This window comes from Solanum verrucosum, unplaced genomic scaffold, assembly GCF_900185275.1.
Source record: "Solanum verrucosum unplaced genomic scaffold, falcon-dt-bn FXZP01000278.1, whole genome shotgun sequence".
Taxonomy (NCBI): domain Eukaryota; kingdom Viridiplantae; phylum Streptophyta; class Magnoliopsida; order Solanales; family Solanaceae; genus Solanum; species Solanum verrucosum.
Genome location: NW_026020332.1, coordinates 6,406,046 through 6,418,780, shown reverse-complemented (window position 1 = coordinate 6,418,780; position 12,735 = coordinate 6,406,046). Strand labels below are relative to the sequence as shown.

At 31.9% G+C, this 12,735-nt stretch overlaps 1 protein-coding gene across 1 annotated transcript; it reads left to right on the top strand.

Moving 5' to 3' along the window:
* The first annotated feature begins 328 nt into the window (after positions 1 to 328).
* On the top strand, positions 329 to 958 carry LOC125836729 (ninja-family protein AFP3-like). The gene is made up of 3 exons (XM_049515944.1): positions 329 to 413; positions 488 to 553; positions 699 to 958. The coding sequence occupies exons 1-3, from the start codon at positions 329 to 331 to the stop codon at positions 956 to 958; spliced, it is 411 nt and encodes a 136-aa protein (XP_049371901.1).
* The last annotated feature ends 11,777 nt before the right edge of the window (positions 959 to 12,735 follow it).

Here is a 12,735-nt window from a genome sequence, read left to right as displayed (position 1 = left end):
TATATGATGAATTTATAACTAACATGTGTCACTATTAAGCAGTTACCTCTTGGGATCAATTTCCAAAGTCCTTCCTAAACCACGTGGTCATGCTATTCCTGGAACAATCATGTGACACTTTTCAGGGGCTATTTTGTCATTTTAATAATCCATGGACATGAAATACCTCTTCACGCTTTTCCTACCTACCCACCCAGAAATTTTCTTCTTTATAAGCTCCCAAATAGCCTAATGTTTTCTCCACACTAAAACTTTTATGGAGTTTATCTTTTCCCATTTTATAATTTTTTTAGTTCAATAGCTTTCTCAGTTTTTAGATTTTGCTAGCATGGAAAAAGTTAAAGAAAACATAGGAACTTCAAGGAATGTGGCGAATGAAAATATGAAGCTAAATTTAGAGCTTTCATTGAATGGTAATTTTGATGCTCACTCGAAAAAAGAATCATTTTTTGTGAATAACTAATAAAACATTCTTTGATGTTTTCAGGTGGATCGCAAGGATGTGTTGCTTCAAGTGTAGCTGAGGTTGAAACCCAACAACCACCTACTCAAGGTATCAAGATTTTACGAATTGATTTATATATATCTAGTCAATTTGAATTTGTACAAAAATTAAAGTAGGAAAAAAAATATTTCTTTACCTTTAGTTCTCGATGTGAAATCATCTTCAACTGAATAGAAATCGCTCGTGTATTCAGAGAAAAATAATATTGCTACAGAGAAGTTCAGAAACTTCATGCTCAACAATATGGCTAATGTCTTCACAAAAGGTGAAGGACCAAAAAGAAAGACGACTGAAGGACTTTTATACTCGTTTAAGAAGAGAGATGAAGTGAAGATAGTTTGTCTTTGTCATGGTAATTTTCTAAATGCAGAAGAATTTGTCGAACATGCTGGTGGAGGTGACGTAGAAGACCCTTTAGAACATATAATTATTAAAGGAAAACAGATTAAGTAGCCTTAATATCAGTGTTATTTGATACTTCATTTTGTTATTGTACCGAATAAATTCAATGGTTATTGCCCGAAAAGGCATTAGCTTTTGTATCGTTATTTCATCTTTTCTTTTGTTGTTGTACTGACTAAAGTTCCTTCCATCAAAGCTATATTAAGGTTATTTTGTAGTCATTTGGCTTATTTTTTGCTATGTGATGCTTATTTATTTTAAGCTTAATTCATCTTTCCTTTTGTTGTTGGACAAAATTAAAGTTCCTCCCATTGGTATATTAAGGTTATTTTCCAGTCATTCGGCTTATTTTTTTGCTATGCAGTGTTTTTTTTAAAGCTTAATTAGAAGCAACTAATAGTTTCTATTCTACACAAATTACAAATATTGATCCCTTATTCTATTTTTTAAAATTCGATCTCGAGCCACTAAACTAAATAACCCATTTAATTTCAACCTATTTGTAAAAAACATTTCGCTCGTTTCTCAACATGAGAAAGGAGAAGAGAGTTGTCTGTGAGTGAATATCACCATGCTAATATAATTTATTTTTAACTCGTCTAATTAAATATTGTAAAATTGTCATTTTCTAATTATCTCTATTCGATTATGTGTAGTTCTGTTCCTCTCTTATAAGATTTTTGAATATTAATGTGTTAATTAGGATTTGGGGTTTAACTTTTTAAAGGATTTCTATGTTATTTTTCGTCTAAAAGTTTTCATTTCTTGCTAAATTTTGAAACACCTGATATAAGTTGTTTTCTTAATGTGTTAGGATTCTCTATCAACTGCTAGCTTTAAGGTTTTCTAAGTTTGTTTTCCGAGTTAGAGTTTCTATTTCTTGCTAAATCTGACAATTATGTGTTAATATATATGTTATCCCTCTTTGATTATGTGTATTTTTGTTCTTCTGGTAAGAAATGTAGTATTTATAAACATGATATAAGTTGTTTTCTTAATGTGTTAGGATTCGCCATCAACTCTTAGCTTTAAGATTTTCTAAGTTTATTTCCCAAGTTAGAATTTCTATTTCTTACTAAATCTGACAATTATGTGTTAATATATATGTTATCGACTTATCCCTCTTTGATTATGTGTATTTTTGTTCTTCTAGTAAGAATTATAGTATTTATGTGTTAATTAAAATTTGGAGGTTAGCTTTTTAAAAGGTTTCTAAGTTATTTTTTTACTTAGAATTTTCATTTGTTGATAAATCTTGAAAACACTTGTTAAAATACCTTATATTTAGTTGTTTTATTTATGTGTTCTTTTTTATGTTAACTATTTTAGATTTTTCTAAGTTTTTATTTGTAGAAGTTAGATTTTCATTTCTTGCTAAATCAAACAATTATATATGTGTTAATACATATATTATTAATTGCATATTGTGTTGCGCTGCTATTTTTTTATCTTTTATTTTGCATACGTGACTGATTTTTATATGTTTTTGAGTCCTAATAAATTTATATTTAAGAGTATAAGGATAAAATTCTACATTTTAAGGTACAAGGAGCCAAGGCACTCTCCAAAGCCCTTAATCAACTTAATCACAAAGATGATTTCAAAGGATTTTCTATGAGCATGAATGGGCCTCAAGTCAATCACTTATGTTATGCTGATGATATCGTCTTGTTTTTCTCCATCAACAAGAAATCTATCAAGCTTATCATGAGAGAACTGAAGAAGTACCAAGATTCCTCTGGTCAGGAAATCAACAAGGATAAAAGTTGTTTTTATCACTCATCAAGATGTCCAGTACAGAACTAACAAGAAAATCAAGACGTGGACTGGATATAATCATTCTACTTTTCCCTTTCACTATTTGAGGGTGCCCTATCTATACTGGTAAGAAGAAAAATAGTTTGTTCATTGATTTGGCTACTGAAGTCATCAATAAATCTAGTGGATGGCAGAATAACTTCCTCTCTCCAGGTGGTAAGGCTCTTATCATTAAGCATATTTTACAATCCCAAACGCTTCATACCTTTGCAGCTCTTGAACCTACAAAGACTATTCTTTATCAAATTGAGGACTATTTTTTCAAATTTATTTTGGGGAAAGAGAGACGGTAAGAACAAACATCATTGGTCTTCATGGAAAAATATGTGTTATCCTACCAAAGAAGGTGGTTTGGGCTTTAAAAGACTTTTATAACTGTAATGACCCGAAAGGTCATTTTGATAATTTTCGTGGAAATGACTATTTTTCCCTTTCGGTAGTTGCCCCGAGTCCCATGTTTTGTGGTTGTAAAGTTAGTTTGAGGAAAAGTTGGTAAAAAGTTGAGTTTTTGAGAAGTTGAGTTTTTATGAGTTAAAGTTGGTTAAGAAGTGCTTTTTCGAGTTATTTGGAGTTTCGGGACTCGGATCATATTTTCGTCGATTCGGGCAGTTTTAGAATGTCGAAACGGGTCTGTGTGAAGTTACGGAGTTGAATTTGGAGTTGAAACGAAGAATTGAGGTCCTAAGTTGCTAAAGTTGTGAAATTTTGATGAAGAGTTGACTTTGGTCAACATATGAGGTTCCGAGGCTCAGATTGAAATTCCGTGAGTACCGTTGGTTTCGGGAGGCGATTCTAAGTCTAGAATGAGTCTTGGTTGAATTTTTAGACGCTCCGTTTGAGTTTCGAATTTTTTTGGCGTTAAACTAGTTTCTTGGCATCTTATTGAATTTCGGGTCAAGGAGTCCTCGAATTCAAATTCTGACGGTTCCATTGAGTCCGGAACGTCGAATTTAGTGGGGGTACATATTTAGTTTGTGTGCACGAGATTCCGAACGAATCCCGAGGGTCCAACGGGGACTTAAACTTTGGTGTTATTGTTATTTCAGCTGCTGTGTTTTTATAGCTGCAACAACAGTTTTTTCTCTTTTTTTAAAGCCAAAATCAGTAGCTAAATTCCCACAACTTGAAAATACCCATTTCTCCATTTTTAGACTTTGAGAGCTCGAAAATAGGCGATTTCAAGTGGTTTTTCGCAAGGAATTCATTGGGTAAGTTATTTCCAACTTATATCTTTGATTTCCATCGATTATTTATGGATTTTAACATCAAAATTTGAGATCTCAACTGTAAAATTTGGGGGTTTTTGTCTAATCCGAATTTAATAGAAAATTTGAGTTTGTGAACTCATTTCAACTCCTTTTTCGAAACGGTTTTCACTATTGGATTCTAAATTTCTTGGGGAACATTTTTCACTAAAAATTTCCAGATTTCGAGAATATTTTCCGGAACGAGATTTTTTGACCATTTTACCCTTTTTCTCCAAATTTCACGATATTGGTGTTGTTAGATTCGTATTGATTGTGGGATTCCATTTATGAATAGATTGTGGTGATTTGGAGCGTGCTCGGAAAGGTAAAACTCAAATTTGAGTTACTAGTTGAAGTGTTTTGAGGCAAGTGACTTCTAAACTTTGTTAAACTCTTAGACTACACATGACTACTTTCCTAATTGTGTTGGGGAGTAATGGGGATTGAGGATGGGTTTTATTTGTTGATTGAAATTGTTGTAATTGAAAGATGGGGAATAAAACGAGCTAAATGTGTTATATGTGACTTGAATTTGTTGAATAAGTCATGTGATAACTGATATTGAGGGGATAGAAGAGCATGAGTAGGCTATGATTGATACAGACATTGATGTTGAGACAGATAATGTGTAATACTATGATGTGGTCGTGATATGGTTGTGATTGAGACAAACGATGTGTAATACTATGATGTGGTCGTGATATGGTTGTGATTGAGACAAACGATGTGTAATACTATGATGTGGTCGTGATATGGTTGTGATTGAGACAGACGATGTGTAATACTATGATGTGGTCGTGATATGGTTGTGATTGAGACAAATGATGTGTAATACTATGATGTGATCGTGATATGATTGTGATTGATGACATGTGCATATTCATTATTCATCCCATATGTGAACTATCTGTTGCATGAGTTCTGAGACACTGATATGAGGATGGATGGATATGAGACACAGTTGAGACTAGCTCCGACTAGAGATATATGAGATGGACTAGCTCCGGCTAGCGATTTGGATGCCAATGGGATCTGGTTCCGGCGGTGATACATGGTCCATGTGTGGCCCCCATGGGTTCTGATTTGAGTATTCAGCGCGGTCTGATTACGTCAACAGATGTGTATCTTAGGACAGACATGCATCACGACTACATGACATCATTATTGCATTTACATCGCTTTTGACTTCATCTTTGTCTATAGTGTGTAGATTTTTCCTATTTGCCCCTCTTCATGTGATATATGATCTATTTGCTCTTACATGAGGATATGAGGTTGATGTTGAGACACTGTTGGATATATCTGTTGATTATGAATTGTGTAGTATAGGTTGTTGGTTCGCTGTTAGAATGAAGTTTCGGTGGTTCGGTTGGGATTGAAAGGAGTTGTTTGTAGCTGCTAGTTTAGCTTAGTTTAGTGTTACTTGCGAGTACCTGTTGCTTTTGGTACTCACCCTTGCTTCTACACAGTTGTGTAGGTTGACAGCTCTATCAGATCTGGCTTATTACTCATCTTCAGATTAGAGCTTCCAGACTTACTTGAGAGGTAGCGGTTCATTCCAGACGTGCCCTCAAGTTATCTATATTTACTGTTCTGTTCTATTCTAGAACTTTACTATGAGACTTGTATATTTTATTCAGATTTCGTATTAGAGGTTTGTACATGTGACAACCAATTCTGGGGTTATGTTGAGTTTATTTAAAGACTTCCGCTTATCTTTCTATCTTATTCTTGTTTTATTAATTCCGTAACGTCGGATTTTTGGGTGTTAGGCTGATGTGTCCGGTGGGGTTTGGGCACGTGCCATCACATCCGATTTTGGGGTGTGTCAATAACATTTGCAAGGCCTTCAATGCCAAGAGATGGTGGAGGATGAAGACCATGAATAACTTGTGGTCCAACTTTATGAAGGCCAAATATTGTCCTAGAACCAATATGGTGGCCAAAGTTATTAACTCAAAGAATTCCAATGCTTGGAGAAACTTGCTTTATATTAGGCCAATTGTGGAACAAAGTATCAAATGGGAAATCAACGAAGGTAATGCATATTTCCGGTGGGATAACTGGCCTAATAAGGGTCCTTTAGCCAATAGAGTCCGATTACAAAGAAAACCTGGCAGCAACACGGTGAGAAAAAAGAACCTATGTATAATCAGATTTGGGGAAAAGAAATTCCATGTTCTTTATGTGGAGAGTTCTGAAAAGAAAACTTCCCATTGATAGTATTATCAGAAGTTTTGTATTCAAATGGACACGAGGTGCTCCTGTTGTAGGGATACTCAACTAGAGACTCTTGATCACTACTAGTGATTTGGCCATTATTAAAGTCTGGAACTATGTGACCAGACCACTTGGTATTACTCATAATGCCAATACTGTGCAGGGGGTTCTTGATTATTGGTGTCAAATAAACGCTAGGAATGAAGTACACAAGATGCTCCTACACGTAACACCATTTTTTACCTTGTGGGAAATCTGGAAAACAAGGAATGCCAAGAGGTATGACGGTAAAAATATCTCTATATATGTTCAAAATATATAATTAACCAAATTTTATTTAATGTGCAGGTGGCTATTTCCAAAAAATACAGCAAGATGGACAGTAAATGGGGATGGAGTACTATATGCTTGATTGCTGAAACTTATAAACCAAGAATCACTAGCATCCTGGTCTATTCGACAAGACCTCAAGGAAATATATGGAAATTGAATACAGATGCTAGCTGGACAAAGATTGGCTGGAATCGTTAGGGAAAAAAATGGAAAGATGTTCATGGCTTTTGCTAAATCTACCCAATTTTCTACTAACAACTCTTGTGAATTGCAGGCAGCTTTACATGGGATTGAATGGTGCCATGACAACTCAAATTCTCACATAATTTTGGAGATGGATAGTCAAATAGCAGTGAATATGATCAAAGGATTGACTCCAGTGCCTTGGACTCTAACGAAAACAGTGAGAAAAATCCAAAAGAAGATACAAAATATGAACTATCCATTGCTTCAGGGAGGCAAATTGTGTAGCTGACGCTCTAGCAAGACATGCCGCCACTACGAGGGACATGGATTATATATTCTCAAAGGAAGAAAACATGCCACTACGACTCAACTGTAAGACCAATGAGAATATATGGACAGACTCAATCTTGCTTCATTTAGGTTCAAAAAAGAAAAACACTCGGGATTTCATTTCTTGATTCCTTATTCAAACATTGAATGTAATTGTGAATGAACTCTGAATTATTTTTTTCAAAATGTGATCCAGATTTTATATTCTTGTTTCCTAAAAAAAAAAAAAGAAATAAAAGACGTGTAGATGAATCAACTCATCAATTCTCATTTTATTCTATTGTAAAGTCAATAGAATATATCATACATTTATTTTTATTTAATTTCCTCTGTTAAATAAACTTAACAAATACTCCCTATGTCCCTAATTACTTGTCCTGTTTTCCTTTTTTAGTTGTTACTAATTATTTGTTCATTTTGACAAATCAAGAAAGGACAATTTTTTTTACCTATTATACCCTCAATTAATTATTTTGAAAAAAGGTAGAACTTCTTGAAAATCTTAAATTTTTAATTCATCCACTTCATAATTAATAGGGGTAAAATGATAAACTCACTATGTTAATCATTATTTTCTTAATAGGTGTGTTAATTCAAAAGTAAACAAGTAATTAGGGACAGAGGGAGTATATCTTAATTCTAGGATCTCTCCCAAATGTGTACTCGACTACTCACACATTAAATTACCACTATGATTGAGTTTCTTTTATTTTCGAGTTTATATATGCTAAATCTAACAATTATTTATTTCTTGCTAAATGTGACATTTATATGTTGATACTAGGGGTGTACATGACAGAGTTAGTTTGGGATTTTCAAATATCAAATCAACTTATTTGTGTCGGATTTTTAAATTTATAAACTAAAACAAACTAATAAAACTCGGGTTTTTCAACTTCGGATTTTTTCGAGTTTTTCGGTTTTTCGGGTTGTTTCAGGTTTTTCCAGTAAAGTATTTATACAAACATATAATTTACTTGTACTTCAAATATTTCTTTAGTCCTACCAAAATACAACTATCTAAGGTATTTCTTAAAAAATTAACACAATATGATATGAATAATGACACTAAAATATCCAACAAAAATAATAATAATGAAATCGTGTAAAATAAATATTGCAAATTAACAAGTCATAGTGAAAATGATCATAACTTAAAAGTACTAAATCATGCTAAAATAAGTTTAATAAGTATTAGTTACATGACTAAATATTAAAGGAAATTAAAATTAGATTATGTATTTTAATTGTCTAAACCAATGTAAAATTAAAGAACAAATATTCAATGGTATTGTCATTCTTAGTGTTGAATTGATTTTCTTTTTGCATTAGTATTAATTTGATTTTGATTTAAGCAGTATAATAATTACCAACATCTGTGGACTATAATCTTTATTGGACCATTCATAATTCTAAGTTTCAAACTTGAAATAATATATTAAAAGATAAAAACTATGAAAAAGTATAAGAAATATTTAAAAATTATATCAAAGTAAATATTTGTATGTATAAAATAAAATTTTAAAATTATATATATAATGTCGGGTTGGTTTTTTTTAGTTAAAGCCAAACCAACCCAAATATAGTCGGATTTTTTTTTCAATACCAAACCAAGTCAAACCAAACCACTAGTCGAGTTTTTTTTCGGGTTGACTCAATTTGCGATTTGATTCGGTTTTCGGTTTGATTTTGTACACCCCTAGTTGATACATATGCTATTACTAATGTATTGTGATTGCTATTTTTATGTTTGTGTGTGTATGATTATTATTTTTTAGGTTTCTAAATCCTAATAAATTTGTAATTTAGGGTTTAAGGATAGAATTTACATGTGGTTTAGAATTTAGGGATGAATTGATTGACGATGTTAGATCTCTTTCCGTTATTGTAATGTGGATTTCATTTTTTGATGCTAGGACCACAACATTGCGGAAGCCTTAGGCGCTCAATTTGCGACAAAAATTGTGAAGGACAAGGGGTACGAGAAGTGCACCATTGAGATGGACTCCAAGATTATAGTTGATATGATGCAAAGCAGTAACTCTCAGAACCTTAATTTGAGGCCCATTATGGAAGATATTATTTGCCTCATTGATAAGAACGATATTAATTTCATTCACTGCTTTAGAGAAGCCAACAAAGTAGCGGATTATCTGGCAAAATGGGCCACAACGATTAACACAACGATCATCTACGACAATTTTAATGAAGTGCCGGAGGGTGAAAAAGGTCCATTCTTTCTCGACAAAGTGCAGATGCCTAGCTTTAGGTTCAAATATGACAAGGCCAATTTTTTTGTAAGCTAACTAACCTATGTATATTAGAGAATGGGTGGCCTTATTAGGTAAGCATTCTCTCTTTTGTTTTTTGGCTGATTGCTTGCAATCTAAGATGTAACTAAGGGGTAAGGCTTAGTCCCCCTCTCCATTCAATGAAATACATCTGCCAGGGATACTACCTGGAATTTTATTTTTAAAAAAAAACTCCCTCTGTCTCTAGCAACCTTACCGAACGAGACTTCAACCATTTTCTAGCTTACTTAATTCAAGATAATTTTTAAAATAAAATCGCCATTCATTTCCACGTCTAGTGACTACATTACTATCTTCAACTAATTTTTGCACCAATTATTGTTTATATATTTCAAAGAAGGAAATGATAAAAAGTGTATAAGTGATTAAAAATGAATAAAGTTGTCTCGGAAATATAGTGCTATGTAATCTCTATCTTTTCAGTTTCAGGCATATGATTATTTTAAAAAAAAATATTTATGGTCATTTTCTATGAGAGTTATTTTATTGTTTACCTTATTAAATTCAACTGTCCAATTATGAACTACTCCCAAATAATTTTATTTTTGTACATCCAAAATTTGATTACGAAGAAGGCATATCCTTTAAGAGAAGATTCTCTTTTTCTTAATAGTTTCTTCATTCATAAATATTCTAAAGTTCACGAGTTAGTATCTTCAATGGTCACTCAACTAAGGAGTTTTTCACAGAAAGTCACTCAATTTTTATTTTTATTCCAAAATCATTTTCTTATAAATATTTTATTTATAAAGTCACTAATAATTTATATACAATGATTTTAATAAAGTGTCAGATGGTATATATTAAAGGCTCATTCTTCCTGAACAAAACGTAGATACCAAAATTTAGAATCAAACATGGAAAGACCAAAAGTCACTTTCCCTTAAATTGCTTTACTCCACTATCAATCGAATCGCTTTACTTCACCATCAATTCCCTCTGTCTCTACCAACCTTACCCAACGAGATTCCAACACCTATCTAGCTACTTAATTCCTTAATGCAACTAGTTTTTCCTACTAATAATTAGCGTCCCCACTATTTTCCCCAACCCCATTGTCCACAATTTCTTCTCCATTTCCTCAGTTCTGACAGTAGTCAAGTCGTCTCACTTAATTTTTGATACATACACGATCCTTTTTCCGCCTCTTAAACTCTAAATTTGATATCAAGAATTCAAGTTGGATGGTATATACTTAACTTGAAAATTTAAGTGAGAATTTTCAATCAGTTATCCCCAAACCCTAAGATGTAAATAGATTAACTTTAACACATTATTGTTCAAATTTAATTAGCAAGCAATTTATACCCAAACTCGGAAATCCTTAAAATCGTCAACTAATCCTACTTTATTAACCCAAAGGCCAAAACCATTGTTGCCAATTTATAGGAAACATATTTATTTTTCCTCTGGTTTATATTAAGTGAATCATTGAGATTTAAAAAAAATTATAATAAGTGAATTATTCAAAGTTTAAGAGAATTGTTGAGACTTTTTTTATATTTAGTTCATCCTTCTTTTAGTGACGATCTTAACTACTTTATATTCTATCGGGGAATAGTTTGAAATTTATCATAAGAGCAATAGTGAAAAGTAGCATTTTGGTTATGTACTAAAATACTTTTCTTAAAATGTCCACTTAACATGGACTAGAGAAATATTAAGTTGGAAAAACTACATAATTACACAAATATTCCTCTCATATTAACTAATTATTTTCCCTATATTAAAACAATTACATATTGTCTCACTAAGTAATAATTTTACATTAAATTTCAAATCAAATATATTCAGATACATGATTTTTTGCTACCAGATATACTTTAAAATATAGATATGAATAAGAGAAGAACTTTGATTTCTATTCCTCTAGAATGAAGGAAATCTCCTTATAAGGTTAGACGAAAACTATACATGAAATAATAAACATGGTAAGTACTATACATGGTAAATAATTAAAGAAAATCTTATACTAATATTATGTAATCAACTATATATGGTAGATCGAAACTGTAATTGATGGTAATATGTAAATACATTTGGATATGGTGTATATGGGAAAAAATTACACCTAATTTTAAACCTCATGTATCTGAGATACATGTAACTAGATATACATGCATCTGATGACCGAAATCTGGCACGATGCTAATTTTGAAAAATCATGAAAATGCACGTATTAGACCCTAAACAAATAAAATTTGTATTGTTTACCCTATAAAATTCAGTAATGTTGAAAGTAAAAATCATCGGATAATATAACATTTAATATATTTGACCAATAAAATATAGTAGAAAAATACATTTAACCTTTTTCCTCTTTTTAAAGTGGTCAAAGAAAAGTTATGAATTTATAAATAACATGTGTCACTATTAAACAGTTACTTCTTGGGTTCAATTTCCAAAGTCCTTGTTAAACCACGTGGTCAGGCTATTCTTAGAACAATCATGTGTCACTTTTCAAGGGCTATTTTTTCATTTTACTAAATTCATGGAAATGAAATACCTCTTCACGTTTTTTCTACCTTCCCACCTAAAAAAATTCTCCTTTATAAGCTTCCAAATGGCCTAATAATTTCTCCACACTGAAACGAGTTTTTCTTTTTCCAGTTTATAATTTTTTAGTTTGAAATTCAATAGCTTTTTCAGTTTTTAGATTTTGCTAACATGGAGAAAGCTGAAGAAAACATAGGAACTTCAAATGTGGAGAATGAAAATGTGGAACTGAATTTAGGGCTTTCATTAAAAGGTAATTTTGATGTTCACTCGAAAAAAATGAATCGTTTTTTTGTGAATAACTAATGGAAAATATTCTTTGATATTTTCAGGTGGATCGCAAGGAAGTATTGCTTCAAGTGTAACTGAGGTTCAAACACAACAACCACCTACTCAAGGTATCAAAATTTTACGAATTGATTTATATAGCAAGTCAATTTGAATTTGTATCAAAATTAAAGTAGAAAATAATTTTTTTCCTTTAATTTTCGATGTGAAATCATCTTTCGTTGAACATAAATCATCTTTATATTACTAAAGGGAAGATCAAAAACTTCATGCTCAACCATATGACTATTGTTTTCACAAGAGGTGAAGGACAAAATGGAAAGAAGATTAAAGGACTATTATATTCGTATAAGAAGAAAGATGAAGTGGAGATAGTTTGTCTTTGTTATGGTGATCTTCTAAATGCAGCTCAATTTGTCGAACACGCTGGTGGAGGTTATGTAGTAAACCCTCTAAACCATATATTTATTTATGGAAAACAGATTATGCAGCATTATTAGTGATGTTATTTGATTATTCCTTTTGTTGTTGTACCGAATAAATTCAATGGTTATTGCCCAAAAAGGCATTAGCTTTTGTATCGTTGTTATTTCATCTT